Raw genomic sequence first — 24741 nt, forward strand, 5'->3', positions numbered from 1 at the left:
TTGTTATAAAATGGAGATGAACCATGGGATGGAAGATAGGGGGCACAGACCAAGAGAAGAGGTACCATTACCCAGGAGGAAATCAGGGGAAAATGGACTGAGAGAAGCACAAGGCTGAGAGGGTGTTCATTTTGCGATTTCAGATTCTTCCAGCTATAGGGTAGAGATAAAATGCAGGGCTCGACATCTCAGAACAGCAGGTGAAATATAGCTTAAAATGGGAGAAATTTAAAATGGCTACTCCCTGGAAAGGAAGGAGAAAACAGAAGATGTTCAGGATTGACAGAGGCATGTGTGTAACAGACAGTTCAGACCCTGTGGTCTTCCGTAGGCAAGAGAAAGAGCCATTTTCTATATGTTGCTCTAAAATAAAGCCTAATCATATATGAGTTGGTTGAATACCAGTCATTTTAACTTGTAGCTTAGATATGCTGTTTGAGCTTTCCTCCAACCTGCGTATCTTAATATCAGAGCGGAAGCTGGAGAGCAAACTAAATGTGCCATTAATTTAATAGGTATTTGTTTACAGACTATATACTGATCCAGTCGGTATGTATTGCACTACCTGGGCATCTCCCTCAAATCCGTACATGAGTACCATCCACTTTCTGGGCCAGTGAGACTATACTACCTCCAGAGGTGGGTTTAAGTGTAGATTGGGAACATTTTGGATTATTCACTCTGTGACTTAGTGATACACATCCACAATCAAGAAATCCAAAATCCTCAAAAAATGGAAAGTGTGTCTGTCTGTATGAACATGTGTGTATGTGTTTGTGTAACTCATTGACAGCAATACTTGATATGAACTGACATGAGTCCATTGAAAGTCTTTATTCCACTTTATGTGATTCTTTATGTGTTTTGCTATAGGAATATTAACATATTTAATTTTGGGGAGCTGCCGTAGGCACTGGCCGTGACACCAAGGATTTTAGACAAGGGAAGTATAGACCTATGTTGATTTTTTACAAAGTCTGGGAGATAGTTTTAGGAAGAAAGATATTACAAATGTCTGCAATTCAAATATTTAAAAAGTATTTTATTGAAAGTAAAAAATATTAAAGGCATTATATGAAAAAATAATTAACACAAAGCTTTGTATCCAGTTGGTTCAAAATCTCCATTACCATCTTTGGTTTGATTTCTTTTCTCTCTTTCTCTCTCTCTCTCTTTTTTTTTTTTTTTTTTTTTTTTTTTGCACTTTTACTATTCTAGGATGAATCCTCCATGTTCTTCCAGTTTGGTCCATCAATTGAACAGCAAGCTTCCGTAATGCTCAACATCATGGAAGAATACGACTGGTACATCTTTTCTATTGTCACCACCTACTTCCCTGGCTACCAGGACTTTGTAAACAAGATCCGCAGCACCATCGAGAATAGCTTCGTGGGCTGGGAGCTGGAGGAAGTCCTCCTACTAGACATGTCCCTGGATGATGGAGATTCTAAGATCCAGAATCAGCTCAAGAAACTCCAAAGCCCCATCATTCTTCTTTACTGTACTAAGGAAGAAGCCACCTACATCTTCGAAGTGGCTAACTCAGTAGGGCTGACTGGCTATGGCTACACGTGGATTGTGCCCAGTCTGGTGGCAGGGGATACAGACACAGTGCCCTCGGAGTTCCCCACTGGGCTCATCTCTGTATCCTATGACGAGTGGGACTATGGCCTCCCTGCCAGAGTGAGAGATGGAATCGCCATAATCACCACAGCTGCTTCCGACATGCTGTCTGAACACAGTTTCATCCCTGAGCCCAAAAGCAGTTGTTACAATACCCATGAGAAGAGAATCTACCAGTCCAATATGCTGAATAGGTGAGTGTGGAGCAAAGGGCACACTGATGGTGGAGATCAGAGGAGATCTCCAAAGGCTGGAGTTGGAGGTTGAGAAACTGTGGGCAAAGCAGTTCAAGTTGGCAGCAGGTTGAGGCTGGCCTCAGGGGTGGCCATTGGTCATGACTGGAGCAGTGTTTTGGATCCAAACCTTGCTACACTGTGTGCTCTTTCTAAGAAATAGAAAACTATTCTGACTTACTGAGCACTTACTATGTGCTAGATGTTACTCTATGTGTTTGACTTCATTTCATCCTCAAAACAACTCTATTTGGCAGGCTCTGAAAATTGTTTGTTTTACAATACAAGAGAACAGGCTTGGGGGCATAAATCAGCCAAAGTCATGCTGCAAGTGAGTGGTCAATTTGCAGTTGAATCCAGGCCTCTCTGATCCCGAAGGACCACTTAATCACTAGGAAAGAAGCAGTAGGCTTAGAAATAAGGAAGGACCAGTCCAGTTTCCTTTGGAATGTTGCTGTATGTAGAAGGAATGGAGAGTAGGTTACATGGGTCTGCAGGCATATGAAGAGTATTCTTCCCTTATAGGAACAGGCTTGATTTTTGTCTCCTTTGCTTTCCCTCTCCCTCCCTTCAAGAGTGAGAATGCTCCCACAGAGGAAGTGTTTATGGTTGTTCTTAGTCTGGTTTGTTTAGCAAGACCTCACCTCATGTAACCCGGCCATGATGGCAGTGCAGCCTCCTAAGGGTATTTGGTGACTGTAGGGTAGAAGATTCTATGCTGTATTTTTGTGGTTTTGTTATTTGTATAAAACTGCTATGTAAGCACATTGTAAAAATTCAAACAAAATAGAAGAACACAAAAGAGAAGACAAAAATGACCTTAAACTCAATTAACCCAAAGATAATCATCATTGAAATAATTAAACATCCTTCTTGACATCTGTGTGCATATATCTATGTGGGTATAAATCTATAATTTTACACATACGAATATGTGACTGTACTTGCTGTTCGATAACCTTTCTTTCACTCAACAATGTTTTGGCCACCCATTTTAAGTTGATTTTGAATCCTATCAGATATACAGAAATGTATTCAGAAAAACTTAATACATACTTATGTTACCACCATCCAGCTTAAGAAATAAAATATTAGAAAATGTACTCTGGGAATGTTAAAATACATTTAGTGAAGGTTGAAAGTGAGTCACTTCTGGAAGGCAGCTGGACTGCAGTCTCTAGACTAATCTCCTAATTCAGGGTTGAAATGCAAACCAGCTTTAAAGTAGCTGTATTTGTGATCCAGTCCTAATATTCTCCCACCTTGAACTTTCTACCCTTTCCCTCATCCCTAGATATTACCCCTGTTGGGTACAGATGGTCTTGATTTTCCTTCTGCCTCTCTGGTAGTTCCATCTTGGGCTCCTTAGCAGACTCCTGTTTCTTTATACATCCCTTAAATGTTGGTATTTCTCAGGGTTCTGTCCTAGACCCTCTTCTATTCTCATCCATTGCCAAGGATACAATTAATGTCTGTACTATCCCCAAACTGACATCTCTGGCCAGACCCTTTTCCTTGAGCCCCAGATTTGTAGCTTCAACTGTGACCAGATGTGTTCCTGTGGATGCTGTGGGCCCTCAGAACTCACCATAGCCAAAGCTGAACTCGTGTCTTCTCTCCCATCACCTTCCCGCCCTTTCCCAGTCAGACCTGCACTGCCCATAAGGGATATGTCCTATTACCAAGGTGCAGAAAATAAAAAATTTCCAAGATGCCCTTGATTCTGTATCCCTGACACCTCATGCCAATCAAACCATTTTCTCTGGGTTTAGCCCCCCATTCGTCTAGGATGCTGTGCTTATTTTCATCTCCCCTCCCGCCTCCCAGGCCATCTCTTACCTGCATTACTGTAGGGCCTCTTACATGATCTTCCTGCTTTCAGTTCTGCTTCTTTTCAATCTACATTGCAGCCGGAGTGATCTAAAATGAAAATGTGATTTCATCACTCTCCTGCTTAATACCTTTCAGTGGCTTTTCATTGCTCCTATAATAAGGACCAATTTCCTTAATGTGGTTTATAGAGCCTTCCACAGCATGGGCCATGCCTGTCTTTCCAAAACTGTCTCATGCTATTCTCTGCCTTCCTGCAACACTGAGAGCCTCCTTTGGTTCCTGGAAGACACCACGCCCTCTCTCACTTCTAGTTCTTTCCTCTCTCTGCCTAGAGCACGCAGCAGAGCATGCCGCTCCCTTCTAGACACACGCGCTCGGGCTCCTTTTCCCGCCCTGTGCTCTTCCTTCAGGTTTCAGGCCTGGCAGCACTTCACTGGGAAGTCTTCTGAGCCTTGGACTAACACCACCGCCTTGTGTGCCTTCACCGCATCTTGTACTTTTCCAATCAATCCACTCTTTAAACCACAGCAATTTCATGCTTTCCTCTCTCCCTTCCCTGTAAGTTCCATGACAGCAGTGACCGTCCTACCGTCTTCACTTCTCCGTCCCCATTTCTAGCACCATGTGTGGTCTAGGAAGTGATGGACGATGTCCTCCCAGGCTCCGCGCACAGTTGTGCTTCAGGAGCCACCTTGTTCTGCGCCTCTTTGCAGGATAATACAGATCCTCCTTAAACACTTACTGTTGATTCAGTTCTGTAGGTTTGTTTGTACTCCCGCTGTCTTTAGTGTTCAATTCAAATCTGACTCAGATAATTTTTCGACATGTTTGTTCATTAAAACCAAAGCGAACAATGAAGGATTATTGAGTCTAAAACATCTGCCACACAACACAAAGAAATCAAGCGAATGTTACCTTGAAGTCCGCAAATACGGTCCAGGAATGCCTGCTTTTATCTTAAAACTTCCACTGGGTAAACAGTGATGTGCAGATGTTATCATTTCCTTCCTGGCTTATTTTACCTTGCAGTGTAAATGTTAGCTCGGAAGCCCGGTCTCCAACCAGGCGGCTCTGGGACCACGCTTGCTGCCATCTCCCCAAGGCCTGAGAGGCTCTCATGGGGTCGCTCAGGAAGGTAGCCCTCCTCGAGCTTCTAGAGGTTATGGTCGAGATGGCCACAGAGGCCACCTCCGTCTTCTCCAGTGTGGCAGTCCTCAAGGGAACAGGCTCACACGGCGCAGGGTTCTCATCGAGTCCCCAGGCCCCAGAGTGAAGCAAGGAGAGAGAGTCCTGCTTCACCGGATTGCCCAAGTGTGCTGCTTGGGAAGTGTCTTCAGACTTACCTACCTGCTTCTGCCCTAAGACATTTCCTCTGTGGACTTTCTCTCCTGCCTCAGTTCCCCGACTTTTCTAGGGTTCTGCATCTACCTGCCACTGGACATCTTCTCTTGGGTGTCTCTCCTGTCCACATACCTGCATCCCTCATTCACCCCTAGTGTCTTCTCCTTCTTCTCCTAAATGCAGCTTATGGTTCTTGACTCCAGTCTCTGCCTCTCTTGAGAATATCTTAAGTTTTTTTTTTTATTAAGACCTAGAATGGATCGGGGCTCATGGAAATGATAAAGAGTCATCCTCAAGTCTGGGGCATCATCACCAGGCTCAGCACTCTCGAAAACATCAGTGGAATTCAATTAGGCACACTCAGTCCAAGCTCCTCTAGACTCTCCCCATCCACCCCCCAAAGCTCTGGTCTCACTGGGGTCACTCTTTTAAATAAGGAACCAAGCAGCCGCACCATTTAGCCACAGCAGGAAATCTTTGCAAATAAAATTGCTGCAAATGGCTGGTGGTTTTATGAGGATGACTTTTCCTTTGGCCACTGGCTCACTTCTCAGCAAGAGCAGTAGGGAGGAAGAAGGCTCCTGGGGAGACTTCTGGGAGAGCCCCAGCCCCAGGGCCACACTGGGGATGTAGTTAGGAAAGTGGCTTCTCCTCTCACCTTCTGAACACTCGGTAAGTAGCATTAGCAGGCCCTTGCAGGAGGAGGCAAAGCTCTCCTTTCTGGCTGTCGAGATTGTCGCTTTCTCTCCATGTGGGGGAAGTTTCTAAATCCAGATTTAGGGAACAGAGACAAGGGGTTATATGATATCCCTGAATCCCAAAGACAGACACATATTTGAAGTGATTCACTTGCTGTTGCCAAAGGAAGAATTTTTAAAATGACATATAATCCTTAAAATGCACTATTTCTGTTCACTATCAAATAAACATTATTTATCAGGTGTTAATCCAAATTCCTTTCTGATAACTACTTAATTCCTTGAAGCGTGGGCTGCTACAGACTTGATGATTACTCCTAGGCTCTGGGTTGCCTAGAGAGGCATTTTACCAGGGTTGCAAGAAAATATATAAGCTCATTTAAATTTGAATTTCAGATAAACAATGAATATTTTTGTACTGTAAGTCCATCCTAAATATTACATGGGACATACTTATATCAAAAGAATAGTTTTTGTTGATCTGAAATTCAAATTTAACAGGGCTCCTGTATTTTTAATTGCTAAATCTGGCAACCCTTCTTTGTACGCTGATAAAAGTTAATTTTCTCTTGAAACTTTGTAGCATTCATTTATGCCTTATTAGTAAACACAGAGCAATGCCCTGCCTACACCATAGCCCAAGACATGCTGAGAGAGTTTGATTCCAGTTAGAAACTTTATTCAACTGACAGAGCTGGAGAATTTCTTACGCCATATTTTCTCGAAGTGAAGGATTTTCTTAGTTCCTGAGAAAAGTCTGAAAACCTTTGATACCAGATGATCTGAAAATATCGAGGAAGTGATTAGGTCTGCTGTCCCAACCCATCTTTATCCCCCTGAGCTAGGGAGGAATTGTTAGCCATTAGTTGGCACATGTCTGCATTTTTCATTCCTCACTCCCCCAAGGAGCAGTTAATGGTTATTTTTCTTCTCAACGTGCTCTCTGTACTCTGATAGTCTGTTTCTGTCACGCACGTGCTTATACACCTGCCATGTACGTACCTCTGCACTCTCTGTCCTGACAACCCACTGCTGCTTCCCTTCATACAAAGCTACTTGGGGAACCTAGAGAAAGAGCAGATGCTATTTGAGATACCTGGATCTTAATGTAGCAAAACTCTTATGAATCTTGCCTAATTATTTTTCCCTAGTGTCCTCGGTTTTTTGACTCAACATTTGTTCCCTCCTTCCTCAAATTCTTCCTTCCCAGGAAAGTTACCATCTCAAAAGGCTGGATCCTCCTGGTCCAGCACTTGAGGGATGGTGAACAATGGCTTTGAATAACTGATGTGAAGAAAGGTGCTTTGTTAGGTACTTGATGGAAGAGCTGGGATGATCATAGTCTTCCTGCAACCTTGAGGCAGGGTCCCCATCTTTGGAACCACTGTATTAGCTGGACTGTTCCCCTGGGATGCCTAGTTGGCTTTCTTGACCTGGAAGGTGATGAGAGGTTAAGGAATAAATGAGAAATTGAGTGAGTTAGTTTTTAGACTTTATGGGCAAGAGCTGCTTGGTCATTACCCATTTCTTAGCTGTTATTAAATGTTCACTGAGTGCCAGGCATAGGCAAATTTATGGTAAGGCAAATATGTGTTATAGGTTCACTTAAATTAATCTAATTTGCACGTGAACCAACCAGTGAAAAGTTTATATGGATGCACAGTTATAAGTGGAATAGCTGGCATAGTGGGTCTTCATCTTGCTAAAGAAATATACTGGAATCTAAGGAAAGCTACATTTTCATAGAAAATATTTAGTAAACTGAGATATGTCTGTATACAGAGGGAGGGAGAGACTTTATCTTCTCAGTAGTTACAAGGACATATAAATTGGGAAAAAGAACTGAACCTAATAACTGTCCTTAAAGGCATATCCAATGCTTACTGTAATTCAGGCATAACAAAGGAGGCCTTACCTGTTTATGGAAGAAGAATGGAATATGAGGATCATTCATCTTCTGTTTTCCTCTAGTCCTTCACATTCTTCCTGTCGGATAAATTGACGGGTCATTTCAGTAAGTGATCTTTGCTGGTTTCCCTTAAACGCAAACCGGGGGAGGGTATTCTCAAGTGTTTAACACTAGACCCCCACACGATTCCTTCCTTAATCACTATTTAATTTTGTGGCTGACTTGTAAGATTTAAAACTTACCCACGACGTCAGGGGCGTTTTTTTCTTTTTCTTCTTTTCTTTGTTTTTCCTCTTCTTCCTCTTTCTCCCCACTCTTTTATCTTCCTCTTCTCCTTCCTCCTCCTTTCAAACACTCGTTAAGATTTGGAGGAGAAGGTAGGGGATAAAAGTGGATGAGTGAGTGGGGAAGAGTCACGTCTCACCCAGGACAATTAGGGGGTGGAGACTACACATCTGTGCTGGCAAGGGTGACACAGGTGGTGCGTCGTCTACAGGAAGGACTAGGATGGTCTCAGAGAGGGGCAACAGCTCTCGATGGAGAAAGCAGACAAGCCTCGTTCTGAAGAACAGATTCTGCCTCAGAAGGGATGTGGGCTGGTGACAATGGCATGGGTTAAAAAGAGGGTCAGGAGGTATATATTTAAGTCAGCCCCTGTTGTCAGCCAGGCTGCAAAAGTTTCCTTATTGCATCCCCAGCACCTTGCAAAAATCCTGAGGCAAATGTCCTCGAGAGACATTCTCTGATCACCCTACTTAAAAGGGCAACTTGTATTCCCCACCCTCCTAAGCACTCTCTGTCTCTTTATCCTGCTTTGTGTTTATCTGTGGCACTTAGCTGACATACTTTATATATTATATGTTTAAATATGTTGTGACCTCCCTCCTCCCAGTTGAATTTAAGCTCTGCAAGAGCAGGTTTTGTGTTTTAATTGTATTCCCAGCACCATGCCTGATAAGTAGGCACTTGATAAATATCTATCAGATAGAAAAGCATGAATGAAAAGACAAGACTCCCGATTCTCATTTTATGTGTTTTTAAGGAACCCTAGGCCCGGGGATCCCCAACTTAGACTGTGTGATGCCAGGGTCTAGCCTGGTCTGCCTCGGGGACCTGCATTTCAGCCCCTCGTAATGCAGCACATTCAGGAAGCTTTAAAGAAAGCTCGGCTTCCCTTAGAATCAGAACATTAGAGCTGGGAGAGTCTTCAGTGCTCACCTGATTCAACCCTTTCAATGCATATCCTCTCAGTGAATACACGGTATTGCATAGAATGGATTTTACAAATGTGAAAACGCAATCTCAGCGTGGCCCCTCCTCCGGGAGAGGCCAGGCAGGTGCAGAACCCAGGAGGTCCTGTTGCAGGAGTCGCACTCCACACCGGAGCACGCTGCCCCTGACTGCTTGGCCATGTCCTCAGAAGGGCCACAGGCAGCCAGGGCTTTGCTGCTGGCCTTTGCCCTGGGCTGGAAATGTCCCCACAACTCCTGCTTCCTCGGTTCTTACCCAGACAAGGGTGCAAATTCACAGTTAATGGGAATTGAAGCTGGTATTATTTAGGAATCGAGTGGGAGTCCTTTCTCCATCTGCTTTCTCTTCCCACCAGAGGATGAAGGCTGGCTGGCTGGGTGGGGGGAAGGATGGGGGCGAGTTGCCAGAAAGCTGGAGTGCTGTCATTTCTGGTTACAGATACAGGCTGGACGCCTGAGTGAAAGCTGAACCACAGCTGGTCAAGGTCAGCTTAGCTAACATGATCTCCCTGAGCACAGAGATACTTGCGTGGCTTTTGCATCTACATGAGATCTCGCACGTTTTAAACAGATGATGGTTTGAGGCTTTCTTTTTGTTTCTTCTCTGATAGCCCTACTGGGGATGCATAAGTGGTCACATCCTGGAAAAAAATTCTCCAGGACCCGATGTGGCTGGTAAGGATTTAGAAGAAGCGGGGCGTTCAGGGTGACTGCTGAGGCGTCTGAAGCAGCACTGCAGAGGGGGCGTGGGAGAGGCCAAGGCAGGCGCGAGGCAGGAGATGGGAAGGAAGGCCTTCCCTGGGCTTTCAAGGCTTTATGGATGGCCTGGCGGGGTTAGCTCGCCCAGACTGGCACCAGTCCCCAAGCTGGGCCGGCTGGTCACACATGAAGGAACTGCCGCTGACAGATTAGAGTCCCCTGCTGCTGAAATCTGTTCCCTCTTGTCCGGCTTCCAGCAGCAGCAGCCGGCCGGGGTCTGCTACAGCCTCGCTGCTCAGGCCTTTTCTTTCCCTCATTCACGGCCGCTCCACACCCCACCTTCTTCCTTCCTTCATTCTTTCCCATCCCTTGCTCTGAGGGGATTCATTGATCTTTTGCCGTCCCTCTCTTCTTTAGCTTTCATTTAAAGGCTTTAAAGCCTTTCTCGCCTTTAGCTCTCTGTGTTCCTAAGTGACCGTCTGGAATTCTTGCATGCACACACTCACACTCACACTCACACTCACACTCACTGAGCAGGTATTACACATCCAGGCAGCACCTGTTTATGGGTGCTCATGTCAAACAACGCGGAGCATTCTTCAGAGAACTGGATAAAACACTTGCATGTTACATTTCCCTAATTCTTCCTACTCTGAGACTATTTAGGGGATTACATGAGAAGGGGTGAGTGTGCGATAGAAGTTGGGAGGAATTCTTTAAAAATGCCTTGCCTGGAATTAGCTCTGATAAATATCACTGGGGTATTTCCTTCCGATCTGATTCCATTTTTAAAGTCTTGATGGCTATAAGGATGGTTGCTAAATAACCCTAGCACATTTATTGTTTGGGCAAAGGACTTTGTAGTCAAGTGGTTATATATATTTTGAGATATCCATAAATATCTTCTTTTTCTAAAGGAAAGTTCTTTCCTGACAAAGCAACAGAAATAGCCATGGAAACCACCCTGTGATGATATCATATTCATTCTAAGTGGTCTTTTTCACAGTTCCCTGAGAGAGATTATAGATGGGGTCCAGATGGGGAGATGTATTGAAATACATTTAGTGTTGGACATAAAACTTGATGCCCAAAAACTTGTAGTTGTTCATCATTATGGCTAATAATAATAAAAGTGAGGATTTTCATACAGATAATCTTCATATATATTATCACTAAGTCATTACAACAAACCTGTGCGGGCTTCTTTTCTTCCCTGCCTGGATTGACTGTGGGTATAACAGAGCGAACTCACAGGCTTGCATTCTTTGTATTTTCCCAGTGGCATTTCCAGACACTCCCACTCACCTTATTTTGCCCTGCTTGAAAAATCTGCCGTGAACTTTTGTTTAGGCAAAAACAACAGAATAGAACATTATTATATTATAACTCATTATTACACAGATTTTAATAATATGTCAAATCTTCCTCATTATCAACTAGAGAAAAAGTTAGGGGTGAGAGTGTATGTGTGTGTGTGTGTGTGTGTGTGTATTAGAGACTATGACTTCAAATAGTGATTCCACAGGTTCCCGAGGGTCATTGTCCTCACCACTTTGTTACCACATCCCACATGTGCTCACAAGGACACTTAGCTCTTTTACCTGAAGGAGAGGAGGTCACATGTTCAACAACCTGATGTGTCTAGAACATAACCAACAACCATGGAGAAAGCAGAAAAGGGCTCTGAGCTGCAATCACTGACACAAAATTTTTGCCCTAAAATGAATGTGGTTTCCCATTTACTATATTTACTATTTATGGACTTCTCAAAAACATATGTAATCCATGCTTCTAAGAAGCATGTGGGGCAGTTGGGTTAGCTCTGGTAGAGTCCCAGTAATCCAGTTGAAATAAGAGACATGAGCATAGTTAGGTGGTCTGTCTAGAGCTGGTATGGTGGCTGCATGATGCTGGGACCCAGAGTCCTGCTTGCCTCGACTCTTTTATTCCTTGGGTTTGGCCATCATCCCCATGCCTGAGATGCTGCTAGAGCTCCAGTTCCAAGCAGCAAGTTGAAGTTAGAAAGGAAAAAGCGCAGGTCCTTTCTCCTTTAAGGAGATCCCCACGCCCCAACACTTTGGTTATAGCCCATTGGCCAGAAATCAGCTCATGGCCACAACTAGCAGCAAGGACAACTTGCAAATTTAGTTTAGTTTTAACCTGGGAAGTAATATGCCCAGAGAAAAAAAATCAAAGTTCTGTTAACTAGAGGAAGAATCCAGGCCATGTCTTTAGTAGACAGCTAGTAGTCTGAGATACTTGTTTATATGATTTCCCAGGTAGCAACAGCTTAGAAATAACAAGCATGATGATGGGGATGAGGTAGACAAGCTGACAGCGTTAATAAAAAGCAAACAAAATGGAACGAGGGGGAAGATATTAGAAAAATCCCGTAGAAGACCGTGGAAAGCACAGTTGTCTAAGACAATTTGGGGAAAGCTGTCATACACTCGCCAGAAAGCATGTATAAAGGATCCCCATACAGCAAAATAGCATAGTCACTGTTAAGTCATCAATAAGAGCTTAAATTATATTGATTATCCTTGGTATAAGAAGTCAGAGAACTCTATAATATCTTTCTGAAATTTTCCATTAAAATGCTTCCTATAATCAAGAAAAAGCTTGTACTTAAGAAAACTAAGCTTCAGCAATTTAGAAAATTTACTTTTAAAAAAGATTATTGAGGGAATACTATGTGCCAAGTGCTTTACGTAGCATCATTTAATCTTAAAAGTACTGTACAGGGTGATATTCCCTCCATTTTTCAGATAAACTCAGATCCAGAATATTAAGTCACTTGCCTACTTTGGGTTTCAAACTTAAATTTTTATGAATTCCAGTTGCACTTTGCCCCACGTTGTCTGTCCTTCCGAGGACTCTCTCCTTTGCTGAAGAGGCTGAGTCACTTAGGCATGACTCTGATGTATATGAACATATCATTAACCTGCAGGACAGGGTGGTTTGGTAATAAAGAATTTCCTTTCTTGAATTCTCTGCTGAATTCTTGCCCTAACGACTGAGTCCTTTTAATAAAGGGGTTTGTTCTGTAAAGTTTGGATTCGGTTGAGGGGCCACACTTGGGGATCTGGAGGGCCACATGTGGCCTTGAGGCCATAGGTTCCTCATCCTTGGAGAACCATGATGGATAGACCATGACAGATCCAGAATCAGCCCGGAGCAGTGTCCAGTGCACACGTGGTAAGGATGTCCCACACTGAGCCTGCTCAGTGAGCCTGCTCACTCTCCTTCCCGAAGTGTATCCACCTCTGTTTCCCAGCCTGCTCTCGTCTTGCTGATACCTTCCTTTTCTGATTGGGAAGGATAATTATTTTTCTTATCCTATTCCTGTATATTCCAAAGTGTTTTAACCCATATATACAAAAACAAAACAACAACTTGTAATCTTTGCATACCTTTTGAAATCTACCTGAGAGTCCTTGGAACTGAAGTGGTTGCAGACTTTCTGTTCTAAAACATGCCAAGGCCAAGGGAGGTTATAGGCACATTGAAAATATCATCAGGGGCATGTAATAAAACAAAACAAGACCTTGGCCTTTGTCATGATTTACAAATCATTATTTACAAATCCTCCAGGGCCACTATTCATTTTGCCAGGTCAGATAAGTTTGGATTTATTTAAGGATTATACTCAGCCAAAGATTGGAGGAAAGTTGTTTTTTTTTTTTTTTTTTTTTTTTTTTTACAAAAAAGCTACTGGGAAAGAAATGGGACATGTTTCTGGGAAAGAAACGGGACATGTAAGGGACAGGTAGGTGACATACTCTGTAGGTATATGGACTCCCTATTCCGTACTGAGCCCTGTGCTAGATCCTGGGGGTACAGAGGCATCCACGTGGTTGGCCTCACAAAAAGTGAAGTGTCCACAGAGAGGTTCTTTTAATTTGCTGTTTGGACTTCACAGATAATTCACAAAGTGAAGTATCTGAGAGGCTAGCAGAATGAGCTTAAGGAACAAAGATCAGAATTTCAGAATATGTTAGCTAACTCGGGAATTTCCTGGTACCTCTGACACCAGGCCATGGAGGATCCTTTCTGATAGAGACTAAGACAGTGGAGTTAGGGAGGAGAAAAGAACCATTCTAATATCGCTGATTCTCGTTCAATCCTTTGATCTCACTGTCACAGATTATTAGCCTCCTGTCAACTCAACACTTCATGAAAGAATATTCTTTTGAAACATATCAGAATCCCCTCCCCCACGTGCACACACCCGCACTTTGTGCTCACTCACCAACAAGTTTAAAAATAGGAACCGTGGTGTTGCCATGACTCCCCGTGCTACTCAGAAGCCTTCCTTTCCCCTTGGATGTGATTTCACTTCGGAACACGATTTAGCGAGAATCTGGCTCAGAGCGGCCTCTAGCGGCTCAATCCTTAGGGAAGCGCTTCCTTCCCTGAACGTTCAGCCCAGTTCCAAAATTAACCTTCTCAGCCAAGTCAGGCACTTGTGTGTTCTGAACCATCCTCCGTGTGATCAGCTTTTTGCAGAATCTGCCTTTCTCATCAGCCACGAGTGACCAACTGACTGGTACCTACTGTGTGCTCGAAACTATGGAAACAGCCCACGTGCTCACCATCTCACTGCCCAGACGGTGCTTGCACCCCGTCCCCCCAAGCATTTGGAGAACAGTGTACAGCAGTGACAGGGAAGCTGGGGGGTAGAGGTGGTGACGGCGAACGGAGTAATCCCAGTAAAATAGGCTTGTTCGGATCATCAAAAGTTAGCATTTTTCTTCTTCAGATTCAGGAGTCTTCTAAAATTGAGCACCTGATACTGATTCGACAGCCCCAGGCATGTTGACGTCTGACTTCTCCCGTGCTGTCTTGGTCGTGTTTTTAGTTCTCCCTGATTTGAGTCCCTTGTGGCAGTGCTTCTCAGTCCCGCTACATGTTAGAATTTCCTGGGCAGCTTTAAGAAACTATATACAGATTCCAAGGTCCCCCCCAACACAAATTCTGGTCTAGTTGGACTGGAAAGGGGAAAGGTCTGGGAACTGATGTGGATTAAAGTGCCCACGTCTATTCTAAAGAGCAGCCAGGGGTTGTGAATCATTGTTATCAACTCTGCTGTCATTTTTTTTTTTTTTTGGCCCCAATAACCAGAATAGGGTCAAAGGCACTGAAGGCATTCACATAAATTTGAACTTGGTGCTCAGGAAAGAATTCCATCCTTTGATTCTCTCCTGAACAGTCTAAAACTTGCAATCCCTATTAATGCTGTGAACGTAAAATCCTGGAAAGGGTATAGGACACGAACACGTCAGCAGTGGTGATCCCCTTGCAGGTGGTCGTGATTTCCTAATAAGGTTTCTGCTCTTTTTGCTGATGCTCCATGTGTCTATTTTATGCAGACAGATGAGTTTCCATCAGTGAAGCTGGCAGCATGAGCATCAAAACAAATTTGACTTTAAACGATATTTCAATTCCCCTGTACATGGATTGTAAATCCAAAAGAAACAGAATTTTACAAGTTTCAAATTTGATGTGTCTGCTGGCCTTGGTGAGAAATTGATGCTTTGCTGAATTCTGGAGCACACAAATGGTTTTAAAATGAAAGTTATTAGCACTAGAAAATGCTGTTCTTTGTATTACTACACTGTTATTATACCTAATGGCACTGCTTTCTAAAGTACTGCAGGATAAAAGGGAAAACAGTGTTTAGAATGAGGAAGACACAGGGTGAGGGCCAGGTAAGAGAAGGAATGGTGGGGTGTCTGTCTCCTATCTCTCTTCCCCTGGAGGCTGAGAGACTCCTCCTCCAGGCAAACCAGTTGAGTTGGGCCTGATAATGTTCTGGCAGGAGTTTGTAGGTGGTTTCATCATGTGTAGTGATTTTCTGGTTTTGACTGGGCCCAGTCCTGGCAAATGTCTGCTGTGGGCAAGCGAGGCCAAGGCATAGCTTTGGAATTTGTATTAAGGAATGACATAATTTTTCAGAACAGGGCATTGCCATCTGTCTATTAAATAATTAAAGACTTAGGAAACTTTATGTATGTCCAAAGGCATAAAAAGATGAAGAGAAAGAAATGCTACATTGTTGTTGGTAAAGCTCTTTGTGATCTGTAAGATAGAACCGTGGCAGAACCTCCAGGCACACTTACCAAGTAGGTGGTTATTAGGTGACGTTAATCGTTGGCTTCATCCTCTGTCTTCCCCTCACCCAGCCATCTCCTTCACGTTTCTCACAAAGGTGCCCAGCTTATCAGGCCGCTGAAGGCCATCAGATTTGGGCTTTGCTGAAAGAGGAGGAAGGAAGGAATCTAGAATGCTTGTTCTTCCCCAGACTCCAGATTTCACATCTGGGCTGTTTTGTAAGCCTTCCAGAATCTCTTCACCAAAAGCATAACACGAGGGAGGAACTGATCACCATTCAGAAGCATTATTGATTGCTACACAATGCATGATCCTCTTTTGGGCTCGACAAGGCATTTATCGTATAGCATGTTTTAAGACTGAGCTGGCTTCTCAAGGTTTGATTGCAAATATCTTATGCAGGCTATCAAATCCTTCTTTTCCATATGACCAATGATTGGTCATAAGTAGGGTTATGTGTTTAGTTGTTTGTTTTTAAGCATAGAGAGGTTCGTCTGGGTTTCATATCAGGAATAGACAAGGCAATATCGAGTTCTGCATTTGAGGTTAAGGATGGATGAAAGGGTGTATGGTGTAGCTACTACATTGTTATGGACCTGTGAACTTCAGTGGCCAAGAGCCTGTGGCTGTGATTAATGTTCTCTGAATTTTACAGAAGTTTCCTTTCCTTTGCTGTCATTGTTTTCATCTTGCCTGAAGTGAGGTCAACCTTATTTCATCCTGCCTGTTTGGTATCTTGAGAACCAGGCAGGGAGGAGAAAAGGCACAATATTATAGTTACTCTGCCCAGAGTGTCTCACTGCACTGACCACCATACTTAGGTATTGAATCAAAGGGGTGACCTAGGGGCTCCACGTGCTGTCCTGGAGAAACAGGGGTACATCCACAAGTTGAATGGTCATCTGGTATTTCATTTTCTCCTTTTCTGTGAAAGATGATAGTTCCTCTGTCTCAGTGTTAGGAAAACTGAGAAATGTTTGTTTCTCTATTTCTATTGCAAAGGTAAAATTGAGAAGTGGGAAAAGAGAGCAAGTACAGCATTTGATTCAGCTTTTGAAATCATTTGGGTCCCGTGTAAAGGACACACACGCTAAGTCTGTCAGCCCTGGCAGGGACACATGCTTCAGACTGAGGTTATTATTTTTTTTTGGAAAAAAAAAAAAATCCTGTGTCTTCTATTGCTTCCGAGCCTTGGGAAAAGATCCTACTTCTCTACATTTGGTTGTACCAGCTGTCAAATCAGTCATTCTGGTTATTAGTAAGCAGCAGGAAAATATGTCTATAAAAAAAGAAATTGACAGGAGACATAAAGGAACAGGACATATCTGAGGAGAAAGAGACATTTCAGAGATAAAGAAGATCAGCATTAGGCGCTGAGCCCCTATGAACAGAGTCCCAGAACATGTCATTGGTCCAGCCTGCGTTGCATTGCCCGTCCTGATACAACTGAGATCTGCTGTATTAGATTCGGCCCATTGCACTGCCCGTCCTGATACAACTGAGATTCTGCTGAGGGAAGGAGCAGCATGAGGGCAGGAGAGCAGTCTGCCTTAGCATAGTGGCATTAGGCCATGAGAAAGCGAAAACCCTGCTTCTATGAATTTTTGAACCCTGCTTTTATGAATTCAGGGGTAAGGAGGTTATCTCCCTAAAAGGGGTGTATGTTCAAAATTCCTCCAATATATTCTGCTTTCCTTCACAAAGGAATAAGAACAAAGGCCTAATCAGATATCAATTCCAAAAGTATGACCATGACCTCAACAAGTATCTCCCAGGAAGCTTATGTCTAGTAGTTGAATTGGATGATGAAAAACCCACTGCTTTGGCATCTGTACTTTTTTAGACAGAGACTTTGTCATTGAAGACCTCAAAGTGGCTAAAGTAGTCTTTCCCAAATCAAGCTGGAGATGAGGAAGAAGTGGTAACCCATGCTTTATTGAATCAAGTAAGATTTAAGCATGTTGTAAATAATGAAGCATTATATACTTAGAGTGGACGTCTAATTTTCCCACAAATCTCTGATGGCTCCTTTTATCTGGTGGATGAAGTCCACACTCCTTAGCAAGCTGGAAAAGACCCTTGAGTATCTGGGCCCAACCTTCATGATTGGGCTTATCTTATTTAACTGCCCTCTCTTCCAACTTCCCACCTTACCCCAATGTACACAGTTTGTGATCTAGCAACATCGAATGACATGGCCGACCATTCTCTAAATATGACAGTCTTTTACTACTTCATGACTATTTCATGCATTTGCACAGGCTCTTCTCTTGCTTTCATCTTGCCTGAAACAAGATCAACCTCGTTTCATCCTGGCTGTTTGGTGTTGTCTTGGAATCAGGCAGGAAAGAGAAGAGGCGCAATAGTGAATCTACCCAGAGCACCTTGCTGCACTGGCTGCTGTGCTCACATCTTGAATCAAAGGGGTGACCGACCTAGTGTACCTGCCTTTCAGTTTCCCTGGAAGGACATGGATATCCTTTAAGCCCTTTAAGGTGACTAAGGTGTCACCTTCTCTGTGAAGCTTTCTTGGACAATTCCAGGCAGAATTAGTCATTCCTCTTTTTGTGCTCCCATAGCCCTTTGTTCATACCTCTATCATAGCACTTAGATGTGCAAGCAGCTCAAATTAAAAATATATCTGGGAGTGTCTAGGGCTGGGGACATCACACTCATTTTGGTAGCCACCCTAGGATTCGTAGCACAGTAGACATAGCATTTTTTATGGAATACAGATGTGAATGAATCACTAAAGAAATGAAAGGTGGAGTTTGTGCATGCAGAGTAAAAAACTGATTATTCTTTTTAAAAATTAAATGTGCAATCCTTCATGTGTGAAGATGACTTTTCGGACTCATTGGTAGAACTGGTTTTCAGCATTGACTTTGTGTGCACAGAGTGTTCCCATGGTCTTATGCCTTACAATCAGAAACATGTAATTGTCTGTCGTCCCTTTCACACATGCAGTGGGTCAGCCGCCCACATTTCCCTAAGTTAAGGGCCCCTAAGTTAAATCATCCTTTCCCTCCAGTTCCATAGTCACTATCTTCATTAGCTTGTGCCTAGATTGCTACAGCAAGTGGCTCTGTTTCCCCTATCTTTACAATCACAGAAATCATCTTACCCATTATCAATTTTATATTTTTCAAGTATCATTTGGATCATTTTACTCATGTGACTCAGTACCCCTGAGGGCTTCATTTAGCAAATTGAAACTTAGATATCATCAACCCGATCTCAAATTGCTTTCCAAATGGGACTGTTTTCTAGGCACAACCCTCTCATTTCCATCCTGACCATGTGGGATTGTGGGAAGAGGCAGGAGAGCGTGGTTCTGTTTCCAGCTCTGTTCCTTGTTAGTTGTGTTGCCATGGGCAGGCACGGCATTTCACCTTTTCAGACTTTAGTTTTTTCACCTGTAAAATAATGTCTTAGGAGAGATGCTTACTTGGAAAGAAAGAATTTAGAAGCGGTGAGCCCTGTGTTTCTCCTGATTCTAAAGGGTTTTGGTTCTTTGATTATATGAAGGATTGAACTTCCATGTTCTCTACTAACCCTATGATAAGTGAATAGGTTTGAACTCGGAACCTTGGCCTCATGTATCACACGCTATATTATACAGCAGCCGACAATGTCCCAGAAGGGGAAGGGAGAGGAAGGGTCCTGGGTAAACCTGCCTCTTGCATGGATATATACAACACCAGGAGCAATCCCTTTTTGGATTGGCTTTAGTTTTTCATTTAGCCAAGCTTTTGAGTCACTTGATAAAGAAAAATAAATAGGCCAAATCTGATTTTCTTGGATTGAAAAGATTTATTTTATATTCTCCCTGCCTCAGCGAACACTAACCTGCAGTTATTCACAGTCTAGGTACCCAGTTCTAGGCTGTCTGAGTCCTTGATGCTGCTGTCCTCGTCACAGGCCTACTTTCTGGTAGGGCTCTTCCTTTCTCAGGGGTATAGGGTATGTGAGAAGATAAATAGGGTAAAGGTCAGGAAATGAACTTCAAACCATTTCAGATCGACCTCTTTTATCTGATAGGGTTCTGCTAATGGAATTGCTGAGCATGCCCAAGGGTGGATTGTTATGATAAACCCCCATAAACCTGGTCTCCCTTACTTTTCTCCATCTCAGGGGAACAGCATGGTCATCCTTTCTGTTGCATGTGTCATGAATACACAAGTCATCTTTTATTCTTTCCTCTCCCTCACTCTTTTCATTTAACCAATTTTCTAATCTTACTGGTTCTGTAGCAAAATATATCTCAAATCTGTTCGCTTCTTCCCACTTTCCCTGCAGTCCTCATTCCGTGTTTTTTATGTGCACCTTCCTCTGACTAGACCGTGAGCTCCATGTGGGCAGGGATGGGTCTGTTCCACTCACCGTTTCATTTGAATGCTTAGCACTCGAATTTGCTCAGAGCAGGCCCTCACTATGTACGTGTTGAATGAGTGAATTGACTTAAGCTAATTGTGAAATTAAGCTTTGAAATATCTGTGGCCTTGATTTCCTTTGGGCTTTTGGATTATCTATTGAGACTCTGTTTCAGGTTCTAGTCTTCTGTATATTTTCAACAAATAGTGCAGCACCCACTCTGCACAGAGCTGCACTCAGTTGGAACATGAGTGCATCTCATAACACGATAGAAAAGGCATGATCCGATTCACCTCAGCAGTTGAGTTTAGTCTATGAAAAAGCCTGTTTAGTTTTTGATTTCCTGGCTTGGGCGAATGAGTGTCATAGAGAACACTGAATACTAGATCAATGTCATTTAACTTTATTCTAGGAGGTAATCATAGGAAAGACTTTATGAAATGGTTATTGTAAGATTAATCTTGTTACCACTGTATGAGAGAATGGGACAAGAGTGAACCAAGGTGGGGAGAGAAGTCAGCCCATTTGTAAATATTCCAAATGTGAGATGACAAGAGCTAGAATTTTGGTGGCCACAAGGATTGCAAGAGAATTTTGAAGGACACTTCTTTAGGATCCGGTAATATCCTATATAGAAATAACACATGGGAGAAAATAGTCAAAGCTGGCTTTTAGATTTTAAGATTGAAGAGACAATGGATCAAGGGAAATGGAGAACTTGAAGTGAGAACCTGTTTTTTACAGAAGATGCATCAAATTCTGAGCTGAGGGCTGGACATGTCAGTGAGGATGTCTTGTAGTGCCTAGAGCCACAGTCTGCAAGGTGGAATTGCAGATTTGAAATGCACCAGCATAGAGTTGATTCGGCTGTCAGTGGCCTAGTTGAGACAAGTTGAGTTCTCTCAGGAGAAGAGTATATAGAGAAAAGAAAAATGTGGTTTGGACTGAGCCGTGCCCATCCGCTATAGTGGGAGGGGGGGAGGCACAGTACTCACCAAAGGTCACAGGCCTCATGGAGACAGAGGGAGGATTGCGGTGATCAGCCACACAGGGGTGCGTGTCGTCAAAGCCAAAAGAAATGACTATTTTAAGAAAGGAAAAAGGTCAGTAGTGTCAAATGTGGGAGAGAGGGCAGGCATTTGTGGGCCATCCATGTTTTTATTTCTTCTCTTTTATCTAGTTAACTACCCTTAATCAGGGGGTGATTATTGAATTTTTTTTTGATTATTCAGGTTGGTTGTCTAATGTTTGATCATTGTGTTATTTTCCAAACAGCATTAAGAAAGAAATTAAAGGGAAGTGAAGGATTCAAACCATTTTCCCCCTATTACCAGGTGTAGGAGAAAATTGGTGGTGAAGGGACTTAACACTGTTGGCTCAAATGAGATTGGGGGCCTTTGCAGATGATTAGGAGCCAGAGGAGTCTCTCAGCATCACGGCTCCTGTACTTGTCAGCCAAGTGGCCATGGCCAGTTACCTAACCTCTCTGAGTTTACCTCTGCACCTATCACTAACGGCTTCTTACTGTTTCTGTGCCAGTTAAATGAGAACGTACACAAAGTGCTTAGCAGGAAGCTTGGTACGAAGAGAGGAGAGCTCAAAAACATGTAATCATTTTTTTTGGTTATTATTATTTAATATTACCTATTTTATTGGAACTGTCCCTGCTCACATTGACATTAATAACTGAACATGGAATGGAAAATTGTATTTCAAAAGTGTAATAATTAAAGATTGTATTTACTTGTTCTCATTTTTTACCAAGAACGGATGGGTTTCTTTCGTTATAGTTTTGTAGGGCGTAAATCTATATGAAATCTAGGCAATGACTTGTTCCTGAATTTCCCCTGCCCTGGGACTCCAGCCTGGGGGTGGCACATTTACGAGGAACCCTGAGCAAAGGGCCCTGGGTTGCCGCACGACAGGAGGAATGAAACTCTGTCTGTCTCAGTTTGAAGTGTTTCGCTGATGCTGTGATGGGGACTCATCCTGAAAGAAAGAAAAAAAAGGTGTCTGTTTCTCAGAGCAAAGATGCATGTGCTGACAATTTAGATTTCTGCCCAGAGAGGCTGGCATTTTGTTTCCGGGGGCGGTTCTTATGTTTCCAACAGTGTTCCCACTGCATGCCATGTTCTCTCTTCCCACCCCCCTCCCCATATGGCTTCCTCTTTGTCTCGCCCACCCTGCTCCTGGTTCCTTTCTGTCTCTCTCTTCTCTCGTGGTTATTTCCCTTTAGCAGCAAAATGAATCTTTTCACAGAACGCAGTATTGCTTTCCTCAAACCCATTCTCCATCTCTTCTTAAGTGGAAGTTCTTGAATGAGCAGGAGATCTGGGAAATAATCTTTTGTACATATTCCATTGAATGTCTCTGGGTTTCTCTTCCCTCTGGTAATTCATCTGGCCCCGATCTCTCCCGCCGTCTTCCCCAAGCTTCCTCCTTAATGGCTCTTCCCTCCTCCTTCAAGACCATCTCCGTGAGTAGGCCACTCTCAGCCCAAGGATTACCTGGCCTTGGAAATCTTCATCATACAAAAGCTAGGACAGACAGAGAACTACACAAAAATGGGAGGGACAAAAGTAAGAAAGGACTCCGAGAATGAGTTGGACATGGCTAAAGCACAGCCAGGCACAGCTGTGGGAATGGCAGTGGATTATTTGGGATAAGGAGTTATGATAGGTAGTGCAACACATAGGACTAGTCTATACTCGCCCTCTCCCTCCCCTCCCCCCAAGCAGGAGATGAATATCATTATTGTCAGCATGTTTTGGCTTTTTTGTTTTGTTTTGTTTTAAACTACAGGGTAGCTAGTGCCAAATAAAAAAATGGAAAAAACAAAACATCTGTCTTAGACTTTAACTCTGTCTTTGACTTCATCTCTTACTCAAATGGAGACACAATGCCCTGAATGAGAGTACCATTGTGTTATGTTGTATGTATTTGTGTGGGAAGATGCTTGTCTATGTAGAGGGTTTTACTGTTGGGTGATGAGGGAGGCAGGGGTTTCTTTTGAATGATTGAATAAGGAACAGAAAATAAGTGGATATCAGTTCTGTGTAAAGCAAAGTTAGGAGAGGAAATTAATGCGTAAGAAAATGATTCTCAAATTGGCAGGTTATTTGGGCATTCTGACCAAAGTTACATAAGCTTACAGGTGACTGTTGGTTATACTGGCAATAGCAAATTGTAGTCCATCTGTCCATCCATCCATCCATCTAATTTTTATTGAGGATTGTCTACATGCATAGCCAGTGCTAAGTGCTGTGGGAGATCAACCAAACTTACACCTGGTTCCTGCCATTAAAGAATTCTCAACATTGAAGCGCAAAGAATGTACAAATTGACATCGCCCCTCTCTGGGCCTTTTTTCCATACTTCCTCCCTTCCAGGCCTGAAAATCATCTTTGAAGCCAAAACTACAGGTCTCTGAGTATCTCCTTAGGAATTGAAGTGCCTACAAGACAAAATGCTAGCTTGGAATTTCTAAAAATTTAATTTGGTTTTTAGTTTTTAATATGTATATGGAAAATATTCTGTTGTGTAGGGAGTTGTGGGTACCCATTGGTGGTTGGGTGATGAAAATTGGAGAACTACTAAACAGTGGTTCTCAAAAACCTGATTGTAAAAAACAATCTGGCATTCAACATCCTTTTCCATTCATCTTGAAAATTCATTGACTTCCACACCCCAATAATTAGTGCTAGCCGACACACAATCCTGGGAGGGCTACTTGGAGTATCGTCCTTAGACAACCTGAGTCATGGGCTGCTGAATGGAAGCAACGTGATTGCAATTCAAGGAGGCAAAAAAATCGTTCATTCATTCACTATTTAGCCACCATTTCCTGTGTGCCAACCATGCTACTGGCTTTGTAAATACAGAGATAAAAAATAAGGGTTCCTGCCCTCGAGAGACTCAGAACTTCCAATAATGGAGGCTGAGAAGACAGCCCAAATACCCAGTGTGATCAGTTTTACATGAGGGTTTGCTCACAGTGCTGCAGGAAGAGCTGATACGAAAGGGTTGAGGAGGGTGTGCTGCTCGTGCCCAGGAGAAGGGGAGCTTGCAGAGGTGTTATTGACATCCAGCTTCTCTGTTATTGACATCTTTATATTTTGCCCAGCACAACTATCATCCAGAGCTGTTAATAAACAGGGACGTGGGTTGCATTTCCTGGCCTTTTACTCACAGCCTCCCCATCCCCAGCAGTGACCACAGCACCAGGTCCTCCGAACGTAAGAAACAATGACCATCGGAGTCTCTATCCTTGTCATCATTTCACAAACTCTGCAGAAATCATGGCTAAAACGTTTTGCTTTTAACAGGACTAATCATCATCATTGTTGTAATAACAGGATTTATATACTTCTCACAGTTTGTCACCCTCAGACATAACAACTGGACTTTCTAGAGAGTTAAAGGGACAAGCTGCAGTTGTGCAGCCAGTAAGGGAAGAGCTAGAACCTGGATTGCTGATGTTGAAGCCCAAATGACCAGGTGCAAATCTTGCTTTGTCTACACAACCTCGATAAAGTGAAGATGCACTGTGACATTGTAAATCTGTGGATCAATTGAAGAACTTATGGGGAACCACCATTGAGACATAGATTAGAGGTGAGGATGGCTGTCTGGAACCAAGGCCATGTGATATAGCAAGAAAAACATTG

General features: G+C 43.1%; 1 protein-coding gene across 1 annotated transcript in view; it reads left to right on the forward strand.

Annotated features, from left to right (window-relative positions):
* GRIN2B (glutamate ionotropic receptor NMDA type subunit 2B) overlaps positions 1-24741 on the forward strand; it is a 401817-nt gene that overhangs the window by 214794 nt on the left and 162282 nt on the right. Inside the window, exon 3 of the mRNA XM_045554290.1 lies at positions 1219-1817. Coding sequence (XP_045410246.1) covers positions 1219-1817 — 599 coding nt within the window. The remainder of the gene's footprint in view (positions 1-1218; positions 1818-24741) is intronic.

The sequence above is a fragment of the Lemur catta genome, chromosome 6 (assembly GCF_020740605.2).
Source record: "Lemur catta isolate mLemCat1 chromosome 6, mLemCat1.pri, whole genome shotgun sequence".
Classification (NCBI taxonomy): domain Eukaryota; kingdom Metazoa; phylum Chordata; class Mammalia; order Primates; family Lemuridae; genus Lemur; species Lemur catta.